Source organism: Berghia stephanieae, chromosome 3 (assembly GCF_034508935.2).
Source record: "Berghia stephanieae isolate SIO BIC M18660-M18661 chromosome 3, UCSD_Bste_1.3, whole genome shotgun sequence".
NCBI classification, from domain to species: Eukaryota; Metazoa; Mollusca; class Gastropoda; order Nudibranchia; family Aeolidiidae; genus Berghia; species Berghia stephanieae.
Genome location: NC_088362.1, coordinates 97,947,264 through 97,960,494, shown reverse-complemented (window position 1 = coordinate 97,960,494; position 13,231 = coordinate 97,947,264). Strand labels below are relative to the sequence as shown.

Below are 13,231 nucleotides of genomic sequence, written 5' to 3'. Positions count from 1 at the left end.
CTGCCAAACTCTTGACAAGCTTAGGGAGGCATTCGCAGAAAGCGCCCAGGGCAGTTGACCAACGGGGTCATTTTGCAACACGACAAGGCTACACCCCACACAGCACGAGTGACGCAAGGTTGGCTAGAGAAATATGGATGGGAGATTTTGCCACACCCACCACACAGTCCAGACCTCGCACCATCTGATTATCACCTCTTTGGGCCACTGAAACGTGAGCTGGCAGGAAAGCGCTTTGATGTCGATGAAGAGCTTGTTGACCATGTGCGGAAATGGCAACAAAACCTTGACGGAAATTTCTTCCGAGAGGGTATCAATTCCATGGTGCGGCGTTGGCAGAAGTGTGTCGACAGACTTGGCTGTTACGTAGAGAAATGAAGGACAAGTCAAGGTATGAACACGTGCAAGAATTTTGTTGATAGCATAAAAAACGCGGATTTTACAGGCATTTTTCGGTTAATTATGAAAGAGCCCTCGTAGAATAGTTTCATTCTATACGAGTCTCACATGAAGTATTATTGTATTAATTGATTTTGTTGTTGGCTTAAGATGAGATTTAAGCCAGAAACGTTCCAATTTAGTACTTTGTTCTTTTTTGAAGTGATTATATTCATTCTTTTCAATACATTTTTACAGCCACAGCGCAGCGTCAAGCAGCTTATTTTTCACTGTCTCTTGTCTGATATATACTCATCTTTTCCCGAAATTTTTATCCTAGGCATTTTCTTATTGATGAGTAAATTATACGTTTTATTTTTTGATTCCATTTTGTTGAATGTCAATTTCATTTTGTAAAACTTGCATAGTTAGTGTGTGCAACTGTTGTGTGTCTGTCTGTTTGGCTCGGTACGAGTGTGTTTATGGTTTGATAAGTATATTGTAAAGCGCTTCGAGGCTTCGACGTTTAGTGCTATATAAGAACACTTTATTATTATTATTATTATTATTATTATTATTATTATTATTATTATTATTATTATTATTATTATTATTATTATTATTATTATTATTATTATTATTATTATTATATGATTTTCAGAGCCTGGAGAAAGTGATGATGACAGCAAGGGAGCCTCTACAATGGCATTTCAAACAGCTTGATCACGACATGGGACTCAGCTTTCATGCCAATTTCAACTTTGCTCTTGTAGGACATTTGCTCAAAGGTAACATTTCATTCATATCTATTTCCTTATAAAGGATTTTTCTCAATGGAATACAATTCAGTAGTCTGATGTCACGCAGCCCGGCAACGGCGGTCATCTTGGTTCTAAACAAAGAAAATCATTACTTTTTATTTTTCATGCTGGCTAGAACTTTTCATATGCCTTGTGATCAGAATGTGTAAAAGTCAAAACATGATCAAATTTATATGTTTTTTTTCCTCTGGATACCCTTTATGCCCGCCGGAGAAATATTTCATAAGGGCGTCCGCCATTGCTCCGATAGTTTAGAGCCAGTGTTACTAAGTTACCATGCGTCATTAGGAAGGAAGTGACGTTACGACTGTTGAAGAGTATTGTCATGGTATTGTTTGGAATAGAAAATTTGTCATTTTCTAGCCTTTGTATTTTGAAATCTTGTTCCTAAGTATTTATTAAAGGATGAGATTGAATGCCTGAATGCATTTTAAAAAAATAATCAAATACCAATTTTTAAAAAAATTAAATAAAAAAAACAACAAAACATCTGAAATCTGGTCATTATTATGTATTATACATAAGTTTAATGTGATAATGCTGTTTGCAAACATCCATTGAAGTTTTTTTTGTCGTACAAGAAACTGTAGTGTCCTTATTTATTTCTATGGCAAAATTCTGCTTTCTTTTCGGATGACCCCGGTTCTATAAAATTACACCAATTTCATGTCTTCACCATGTGTTTTCTTTGATGTCTTACTCACTTGGCCTCCTAGTTCATCATCATCCATCGTGGCTTGTGCTCTTGAGCACGTTGCTGGTCAGCCGTCTCCACGAATCACGATCCTCTGCGGTGCGCATTAAATCTGCGTTGATTTTAAAATCACATTTGGCCATTCTTAGGTTATTTAACTTTATTTAGCTTGTTCACTCCATTGTTAAACACAAAGAAAGAATTAGATCAATCTAGTCATGAAATTTCTTTTTAATCTTTTATGTAAATCCCGTTTTTATTGTGGCCGTTTTAGGTTTCCGGCATCCAGCTCCAACCACTGTGTCTAGAACTTGCCGAGTCCTTCATCAGCTGTTGAGTATCACAGTCAAACCCACCAACAGGGACAAGTTTGAAGTCACAGCACAGACTGTTCCATACTTAGCAGGTAGGTTTGGGTTATGCTACGCTATTTTCATTGTTTTCTTTGTCGTCATCACCACCATCATCATCATCATCATCATCATCATCATCATCATCATCATTATCATCATCATTATCACCATCATCATCATCATCATCATCATCATCATCATCATCATCATCATCATCATCATCATCATCATCATCATCATCATCAGCAGCAACCCACTGAAATGGTGCATCCTCAATAAAGCTATGTGCTTTCTCCATGGTGATAAATAATGGAAGATAGTTTGTCTGCTGAAGAAGAATTTTCTGTTGGCTGTTTCCTCTTTATTTCACATTTCATTAAATCTTTCATGTAATTTATCATTTCGGAAAATACAAATTTACTTTCATTTCTTTGTACTTAAAACGTTTCTTTCTCAATATAGAGGTTATTTATCATGCATATTATTATTTTATCACTTTCTTTATTCAGGAATATTGAATTCCATTGCTCAGAAGTGAGTCTACTTTCAGTGACATTCAGATGTAGATTGTTATGATATTTTCCCCCACAGCTTAACTCATTAAATATTTTAATTTCCAATTTTAATTTCAGCCCTTGTGTCAGTATCTGAGGAAGTCCGTAGTAGATGTCACTTGAAGCACAGGACCCCCAACTACCTCCGTGATTCCCCTTCTAGTGAGAGTGTCAGTTCAGATCTAGCTAGTCAGGGCCAGTCCCCCTCCCCTTCCCTACCAACATCGGCCTCCACGTCAGGAGTTTCCACTCCCATCACACACTCTATTCCTCCTCAGGTAAAATGTCTTCATAATGGAAATATGCGGCTATGTGGTCTAGTGGTATGATACTCGCTTTCGGATCGGAAGGTCCTGGGTTCGAGCCTTGCTCGACGCATAGTTGAGTCCTTGGAAAAGACTCTTTACTCACATTCTCTCACCGTACTCAGGTGTAAAATGAGTACCTGGCCGTTAATAGCATTGTCATTGTCCGAAAAATTGTAATATCGCCTAACAGGTCTTGTCCTACATGTTAAATGTTGCTGTTGACCAGGGACCCTTGTAAAGCGCTTTGAATACGTTAAGTGGATATTGCGCTATATAAAAGCTCAATTTAATTTAATATAAATATAATAATAATAATAATAATAATAATGATAATAATAATAATAAATATAATAAAATCTTACTGCTTAATTCAGATCAAATAACATCATTTTAAATTCTTTGGTTTTGTGCTCTAGTGGTATGAAACTCAAGCTATTTACTTGTAAGTCCTAGGTTAGAGCCTCATTATAGGCTGTACCAAGTTGTGTCCATGGAAAAGGCTTTTTGCTAACATTTTCTCATCATACTCTGGTGTAAAATGAGTACCAAGCCAGTAACAGAGTTGTCTTTGTGGAGAAAAAAAAATTCTAATAGAACCTTACAAGTGTCATGTCATGTCCTACATGCTCAGTGTTGCTATTGGCTTTAGACCCCATGGAAAGCACATTGAAAACATCTAGTGGATATTGTGTTATATATATATATATTTTTTTTTTTTAAATTCAAAGACCTTTCTATTGTTGTCTTTTCTATCAGACCCAACGGCAGAAGAGTTTTGACGTTCTTGATCAGAATGCTTTAGCAGCAGCTCGTCAACATCAGCAGCAGCAGCAACAACAGCAACAGGTGTCAGGAGGAGAGCCCAACGGTGCAGCTGTCGGTAGTGGTGCTGGCATAGGTGGCCCTGGCACTTGTGGTGGTGGTGGTGGAGGCGGTGGGGGACTCAGTCCTCAAAGGATTCAAAGAGGAATCCAACCTGCCACTAGTCAGGTGAGCTTATTAACAAATTAAATGAGCTGCAGCTCATGTGCTCATTTTTATCATTATTAATTCATATATTCCTAAAAAAAAAAGAAGAGGGAGACAGAGGATAGATTACATTGACAATCTGAACGGATGGATTGGTGGAGGAGGAACAGGAATCGAGCTATTGAGAAGATCCTAGGAAAGATATGGTTGGAGGGACATGATCGCCGATGTCTGCAACAGGCCTGGCACTTGATGATGATGATTCCTAAAACCTCCTTTTGTTATTTTCTCATTTCTGTTGTCTTTTTCTATGTATCTTTAATACTTTGTCTGATTGAGTTTTTTAGTTTTCACAAACAAGGAAGAGAATGAGATGGCTTTTATTTTTTTCTTTCATTCCTGATTCGAGTCCTTTTTCAAGAGTGAGTCAGTCAAAGTTTTCCACCCTAAGTGATTGTATATTTTAAATAATCTTAAGGCGAGATTCCATGCACATATTTATGAGTATCTAAACTTGGTAGATGTATTGCCACTGGGATTCTCTTTTCTGAGTGGTGGAAGGAATTTCCCTGAGGCTGCCCCTTGGTGGGTGGATTTTTTAAAAATCCATAGCTTTGCTATCCCTTCTCTATCCCGAAATCAGTTGTTTTTTCCATGCAGCTTTGTGTCCTTGTTCTAGAATGAGATAATTTGGTTTTTATCTTGGCCCTGCTTCTCTTCAGGTCTTGCTTGGAAGGAGCTTACTAAAAGATGATTTTTTCCCCCTTAAATATCATTCTTCAAAATTTATTGATATTTGTTAATTGATATGTATTTTTAACCACGTAAGTGTTGTTGAAATAACCAAATAGTGTTGCACTCTCGATCGATGCTCCATCATACATGCCAACTCTTACGAAATTTTTAGTAATTTTACGAATTTTCGACAAATTTCGTGGCCAATTACAAAAATACGAAATTGTATGGAACATTACGAATTTTTAATTCTGAGTAATGCCTTGCCGGAAGAGTGGCACTCTTCATACACCGAAACAAGAAAATATCGTTTTATAACTTTTTGTTTTCAATATGGATACTGCTCCACGGATGACATGGGATCAGGTAAGAACCGTTGCTGTCAACAATTGAGACTTCAGGTCTTGGTAATGGATTGTAGCCAAACAGTTTGATGAACCTCGTATAAAAGATATTTATTCATGCTCTTTCCCCATTCCCAGCCCCAACTGTCAATGACGACAACATCAAAGCGTCACAGCCTGGACATTGAGCCAATCAGTGCCATCCGCACCCCTCCACTATCCGAGACCCGCAGCAATTCCATGCCAGTCCCATCCACCAAGAAAATGATGGACCATTCCAAGACAGGCCTGCCCCCGCCCCGTTCCACCCGTAGTTCCGTATCCAATGAAAACAATGTGCTTTTAGACCCGGAAGTCTTGACAGATTATCCCACCCAAACTTTGGTGCTTACCGTACTTGTAAGTAGTATTTTGTTTTTGTGCGGCTATGTGGTCTAGTGGTATGACACTCGCTTTCGGATCGGAAGGTTGTGGGTTCGAGCCTCGCATTCGGCGCATAGTTGAGTCCTTGGAGAAGGCTCTTTACTCACATTCTCTCACCGTACTCAGGTGTAAAACGAGTACCTGGCCGTTAACAGCGTTGTCTTTGTCCAAACAAAAATTTGTAATATCGCCTAACAGGCGTCATGTCCCGTTCTAAATATTACGTGTTGCTGTTGGCCAGGGACCCCTTGTAAAGCGCTTTGAGCACGTTTAGTGGATGTTGCGCTATATAAAAGCTCAATTTTTTTTTTTTCTCCTTGTCAGGTTGTAGCAGAATATTGATGTGAGCACAAATCGTGTTTAACCCTCTCCTTATCACCGATTGGAAAATCGTCACATTTGTTACGATGCAACCAACCGTCACTTTTCTCATTCAGATTTCATTTCTTTTTGCTATAGCTCCAAAAACTTGACATTCTGTAAAAGAGCCCATATTGTCGAACAATATTATGTATAGAATGAGCTTCTTGCTTTTCTGTTTGAGTTAGAAATGTCTGTTTTTGTGTTGGGTGGGTGTGAAGTTTTGGGGAAAATTCTGAAAATGGCTGGTAAGGAGAGGGTTAAGATAATGAATTTCTGAAAAGATTTAATTTTAAGAATTTTTACATATGGCTTTGTGGTCTTGTATAGCACTCTCTGCTGTGACTGTGAGCGATGCAAAGTTGAGTCCTTGGAAAAGGCTCTTTATTCACATTCTGTCACCATGCTTGGGTGTAAAAGACGGATGTGGTCAGTAACAAGAGTTACTTTGTCAGAAAAATATTTTATTACAGTCCTTTCTGGTCAAGTGTTGATGTTGGCTTCGGACCCCTTGTAAAGCGATTCCAGCACCTTTAGTGGTTGTTGTGTTATATGAGAAAAGATTGTATTTTGATGGTGATTATTATTATTATTATTATTATTATTATTATTATTATTATTATTATTATTATTATTATTATTATTATCATCGTTATTCTAAAGATTGATTTACATGTAACATATCATCTTTATACATTGCCAAAGGAATGATCATTTATTTCTTCAGGCCACTCTAGTCAGAAACACAACCGATGAGTACGAGACCCGCATCCTGTACGAGTATTTAGCTGAAGCATCCGTTGTCTTTCCAAAAGTATTCCCTGTCATGTAAGTCAACACAGAAATCAGAAGCTCGCATATTTATTATTGTAGAGCTTTCCTTTGTTAGAGTTTTCTGTTGTTTTCTCGGTACTCAATCATAAGACACAGAAATTGAGTAAATAAAGGGATTAGTAAAATACAGCTGAAATTATTTTGTGACGAGCGTTTATTTTCAAAACTTTATTCTGTGCATTTAAAAATAAATTCAAAGTGTTGTTCTATTTTCAAAAAGATGATGGTGAATCGTGTAAACCAAAATTGTCAGGAGGAATGTGAACTCCTATAGAAATTGTAAATAAACATTTTTAAAGAATAGACATGTAACCCATTATGGTTTTTATAAAATTTATTACAAAAGTATTAACACGATAGAGCAGCTATGGCTTCTCTAGGCTGATACAAATTGGCCAAAGCTAGAAATGGGTGCTTGAATTACCTAAATTGTGTTGAAGCCAAACCAAAATGGAAGCTGAAAGGAGCATGAAATCGACATGAAATCAATCACTGCACAATTAAAGATCCAAAAAGACCCTCTATTTTCGATATTTTGAAAATGGACCCGACTGAGTTGGGTATTATTATTTTTTAAACAAGACTTTTCTCATCTAATTTTGTATTTAATAAGAAAAGGAGTTTAAAAAATAGTGCCGATGAAAAGAATTTAAAAGGTCTATGAATATATTACTTACTTACTTACTTACTTACTTAGGCCGCCCCTTGGGGCACCCAACATGAGCCACAAGTCTTCGCCATTCTGTCCTGTCCTCCATAAGCGTACACAGCTCCCGGGTGTTGTCCATTCCTGTGTCATCTAGCAGACAGTCAATGTATGTTTTATTCTGCCTGCCTCTGCTTCTGGTTCTCTCAGGTGGTTCCCATAGCACAAGACTGCTTGAAATCTCCTCCTTGTGTCTCCAGTGCCCCGCAAGTCTCAGTCTTCTCTTTTGTATCTTCGAGGTCACTGGGGGGAGGTCACTGTAGAGCTCTTCATTTGATGTGCTCTTTCCAGCTTACATTGAGGGCCATCCGCAGCATACGGGTGTAGAATATATTGTAAGACAATAATCACCTCTTTCCTGCCCGTGCTCCTTCCCTAACCTCTCAAATTGATGCCAATAGAAATAAATATATTTGTTTCAGTCAAGGTCTAATCAATTTTTAGGACAGATTATGTTAAGTATTTCACACGATGCATTTTTAAGAGAGTGAAATATTCCTTAATAATTTAATATTGTGCAGCTGTAATGGCTTCCTTGTAATGCATTTCATTATCCTTAAATTGTATTGTTTTGTTTTGTTTTTCTCCCCTGCAAATAGTCACAGCCTGTTGGATGCCAAGATCATCAACGTGTTGTCCCTGTGTCACGACCAAGCCATTCTCAATGCAGTCCAGTCGATTATACAAAACATGATAGCCTGCGAGGATGTATGGCAGCAGCAACAGCTTACATATCTACAAAGTAAGATGACTTGTGCTAAAGATAGATGATGGGGACTTAAGGCTCCCCGGATTTAAATAAAATATGAATACTATAGCTTTTTAAAATAATAACAGGGGGTAGTTTTATGTTGTAACAAAAGTTTTATTACATACTGACACAGGAAATCGCACTTAAATATAATTTATTATAAATTGACTTTTGATTTTATCTAAAACCCGTAATTTCCAAGCTTCTGTTTCAAGTGATCTCTTTACTATGTCAGTTATAAAGAAGGCCCTGGGTGTGTGTGTGTATGCAACATTATCGTCGTCTTCTTCTTCTTCTTCTTCTTCTTCTTCTTCTTCTTCTTCTTCTTCTTCTTCTTCTTCTTCTTCTTCTTCTTCTTCTTCTTCTTCTTCTTCTTCCGCCTCCTTCTACCCCTCCTCCTCCTACCCCTCCTCCTCCTCATCCTCCTCCTCCTCCCCCTCTCTCTTCTTACAATTGGAATGTCATATGCCGATTCCTTCCATCTTGTCCACAAAGTTGCACAACATACTTGTGCCCCCATAACACATAACAACAATTTCATCTTGGACAAGAGGTCCACAAATCCAGATAAAAATGACTTTAAAATAAATTTGGTTGATAAAGGGATAGAAATATAAAATAATTGATATATATGTCAATCAATTAAATAATATATAAATGATGTATGAATAGATACATTTATTATTAGATAAATAAAAGTATTTTTTAAAGTTTTGGCTAATTGAATTTGTTGTTTATAATTTTAGGTTTCCCTCTCAATGTTAAATTGATTATTTTATCTAATATTTCTCCCTTTTTCTTTCACAAACAGCCATTGGATTCGGTGGCCTGTGGAGGTTTGCAGGAACTTTCTCCAAATCCACAGGAAGCTCGGACACTGCAGAACTGTTTGTTAACTGCCTTGAGAAAGCCATGATGGTTGAAAGCTGTCTCCCCGGGGATGACCTTGACATCTTGAACCCTTATCCCTCCAGCCTGGGTATTTCCTCCAACCTCAACCTCTCCTCATCCATGTCTTCTTTGTCCGTTTCCTCCATGCATTCCCCCACCGATAAGGACTCTGTGGACAAGTCGGGGGTGAACGGGGCCAGAACTCGCCATTCCTCGGCAACGCTTGCGGGTAGCAAGCCACGCGGAGGCAGTTTTAAACAGAAGGAGAAGAAAAAAATAAACAATGTCGATTGAGGGCAAAAGAAATAAGATTATTTATAATTTATTTTATTGAGGTTGAAATATCGGAATATTGAAATCATCGTCGTCGCTGAAAGAAAGCTGCCTTGTGAAAAGGGATGGTGTTAGGTGCCATAAACGTATTTCTGATACCAAATTATAGTGAAAGTCAAGGTGAGATGGTGATTTGATGGATTTGCTGTACAAGTCACGAGTATTGCTGGGTGGGTGACACGATAATGTGTCGAGCTCTTACCGTTTGGGTCCAGGATTCCATGGTTGACAGTGCAATTTATGTCATAGTGGCTATGACTGACTGCAATTTATGTCATAGTGGCTATGACTGACTGCAATTTATGTCATAGTGGCTATGACCGACTGTAATTTATGTCATAGTGGGTATGACTGACTGTAATTTATGTCATAGTGGGTATGACTGACTGTAATTTATGTTACAGACGGCATGACTGACTGCAATTTATGTCATAGTGGACATGACTGACTGCAATTTATGTCATAGTGGACATGACTGACTGCAATTTATGTCATAAATGGTTTGACTGCCTGTAATGTATGTCATAATCATTATGACTCATATCTGATAGAGATCCTTCTTAGCCTTATGAAATTGAAAGAATTTGTGTTGCCATAATAATCAAGGGTCTTTGATTTGGTGCAATTTCCCTCTCTTTTTCTTCATTTCCCTCTTAATTAATTATCAATTAGCCAGTCTGTGGTTATACTTAAATGTATTGATTATTCACATGTATTTTGTTGACGTCATAATTGTCTTCTCTTTTCCTATCTGGCTCAACAATCGTTTTCTCGTCTTTTTTTTTTCTCTGATAATTTTGTAGTGCATAACGATTTATTTTTTTCATTAAGTGTTGATCCTTTTATCACTGTCAAAGCTTCTGATTGTTTTAGCACTGGACTTTATTTTGTTTCCATAGTTTGGTGACTGTCTTTTCCATATTATGTCATTGAATTTTTATCATGAAAAAAAAATGTTGCTAAATTTGAAGGACAAACCGTTGAAAAAGGTATGGAAGAGTGTTTCAAGAGGAAGCAATTGACTGGTTTTTGTGTTTTTCTAGAAGGAATGTTTCCAACACTTTTTTTATTTATTGTTATTGCTTTTTTACCTAAAACATGATATAGTTGATGGGCTGTTATTATTCATTGTGGTTCTAATTGACTGTGAATGTGATCAAAGTTTTATTTGTAACATCTTCATTGAATGGTGATATTATTCGAAGATTTATAATGACAATCAATCTTTAAAGAAAATGGTATTTAACTTTTTTTCTGTTTACATATTTTATTTAATTCTAGCTCCAAATGAAATGAAAGGATTATTTGAACATATTCGGTTAGGGTTTGTTGATTGTCGGGTTATAATAATGCTACAAGGTTCTATCATTTGTTTAATGTCCATAACTTTGCCACTCGTGTAATAAACACAAAATTAGTTTCTTATAAGTGCAGAGTTCCTACACTGAAGCAACATGATATACTCTATAACTGTCCTTTACTGAGATATAATAGTATTTGATATTAATTTCTGTTTCTTTTTTTGCTGGAATTGAAACAAGATGACAATGATCATCTACTGTGTAGTGTGCATGGGTGCCAGTTTTCCGCAATATCTCGAAGTCAAATACCTCCGGTTTCAGTGGGGGCTGAGTGATGGGCCCAAGCCGGTGTCCATCACTAAATTTTTCAAAAAATGTTGAGGGAGTACCTCTGGTACTCTCTGTCTCTCTCTCTGTTCTTTGGCTCCCCTAGAGAGAGACAACTGCACTGTGATTATTTCACTATGAATTATAAGTTGGTTTTAAAATCAAATTAATTTCCTCATTGTGTCAATATGTTTGCTGTGTAATCATTTAATAATGGTATAAAAACGGTGATGAAATAAGAGTAAAGTTTAGGCCGCATTTTCAGTAGGAACATTTTCAGGTTTGGCAAAGTGTCGAGATTTTAGTTTCAGGGTTCAGCACTTCTTCCTGCTGGCACCCATGGTAGTGTGTTGTGGGACTAACCTTTGGGGTTTACCTACAATCTAGATGGCCTGAGTACTTTTGTACACTAAGGGTGTTAGAAAATTCTGTATTGGAGATTACAGGATATCGTTGGAGTATGGCAACTGTTGTCATACGTGTTTTATGACAGATGACATTTTTTTTTTCTTCTTGTAAATCATCTCTCAATTTATCTATGTATTAATTTATATTTTGTATGTATTAACTATTGTTAGTCTTACAAATATATTTTCATTTTAGACAGAGAGACGGTGATTTATATTTTGGACTATATTATAGAGGTACATTTCTACTTCTGTTCTCCCGTTTATCTATCCTATCATCTTATTTTTCTTGGCACTTAGATGACCCATGTTTACTCCAAGCTCTTTTAAACTTTGCTAAAACAGAAACAAAACAGAAATACTATGTTGATTTGAATAGATATGTAGTGAATCCAAAAAATCAGAGTATGTAGAATTAGGGTCCAGAACTTACAACACAATCAAGACAAGGGTTTAAGCCAGGGGTTAGACATTCCAAGTGTATACCATTAGGAAAGGCATTTTACATACAATTTCCTCTCTCCACTCAGCGGTGATTGGGTAGTTAGGCCTTTAAATTTTAGAGCTAGTGGAAAGTACTTTGCAATTTTTAAGCATCCTATCCAAAGGGTAGCACGCAATTGTAACTGACTGTTCAATGGTACAGAAGCAGGGATAAATTCCAGCTTCACAGGCCTAATGGAGTGTGACTTTCAATCAATAGAGGATGGATTTGATGCTATTTGAATGATTCAGTTTGAAAGATATTTAATTTATTATTATTATTTTCTTTTAAAACAAACACAAATACCAAGGCTGCTTGGATATCTATATAAAGATGGCTTAGCTTTTTTGTGTTATATATATTATATTGTTACTGTTGTTTTTGTTGTTGTTATTATTGTTACAAAAAAAAAATGGCTTGAATTTAGTGATTACGATTTTTTGATATATTGAATTATATCTGAGGGATTTTCATATAGATAAATATTCTTTTTATATCAATTGTATTAATAAATATGATAATATGTGAGTTTTGTTTTCCCAAGGAAACTGATTTGAATTTTACCTGCCAAAAGTGTGCATCAGTGGGAAGTGTAAAAAAAGATCTTTTTTATTTTACCAGTTAACTGTCGTACTCTGGAAAGTCGAGGCATGTCTAAAAAATTGGCTGAAAATTCGTCCTTCAATTATCGATCAATTTAATCCTTTCCTTACCACCTACAGCAAAATCATCACATTTGTTACGACACAATATACATTTTTCTTATTCAGATTTATTTTGTACATCACAATGATCTTTGTTTGATTAATAAGAACATAATGTTGTTTTGTAGAGAGCTTGTTTGAGTTTTTAAAAATCTATTTTTCTGCAGGGTATGCAAGCCTGCCATTTTTGGGAAAATACTGAAAATGATCGGTAAGGAAAGAGTTAAATGACCTTTATCTTGGCAAAAACTCTCAAACCTGGGACCTGCCAAGATGAGGATCGTTTATATCAATTGGTATTTGAAGGACAAGTTTTTCTGGTCAAATTTTAAATACATGCTTTTTATTGGTCAAAATGTTTACAAAGTTTAGATCCACAGTGGAAAATGAAAGATGAACCAATTGAGACAATTACAAAGAGTTGTTGTCAAATGAACAAAATAGCTCTATTGCATTGGTGTCATTTTATTTTCCTTCTCTATTTCCCGATATTGTAGGATGGGGAAATGCTCAATAAAGGAATGAAATGTTATTTGTTGTATGAAAAAAATATG

General features: G+C 36.4%; 1 protein-coding gene across 5 annotated transcripts in view; it reads left to right on the top strand.

Moving 5' to 3' along the window:
• LOC144968945 (neurofibromin-like) overlaps nucleotides 1-12,386 on the top strand; it is a 98,431-nt gene extending 86,045 nt beyond the window's left edge. For all 5 annotated transcript variants that reach the window (XM_078907831.1, XM_078907834.1, XM_078907832.1 and 2 more), the window contains 8 exons: nucleotides 1,040-1,166; nucleotides 2,168-2,299; nucleotides 2,879-3,078; nucleotides 3,865-4,098; nucleotides 5,295-5,555; nucleotides 6,667-6,767; nucleotides 8,079-8,221; nucleotides 9,042-12,386. In XM_078907831.1, coding sequence (XP_078763957.1) covers nucleotides 1,040-1,166; nucleotides 2,168-2,299; nucleotides 2,879-3,078; nucleotides 3,865-4,098; nucleotides 5,295-5,555; nucleotides 6,667-6,767; nucleotides 8,079-8,221; nucleotides 9,042-9,415 — 1,572 coding nt within the window. In that variant the 3' untranslated portion in view covers nucleotides 9,416-12,386. The remainder of the gene's footprint in view (nucleotides 1-1,039; nucleotides 1,167-2,167; nucleotides 2,300-2,878; nucleotides 3,079-3,864; nucleotides 4,099-5,294; nucleotides 5,556-6,666; nucleotides 6,768-8,078; nucleotides 8,222-9,041) is intronic.
• Nucleotides 12,387-13,231: the final 845 nt, after the last annotated feature.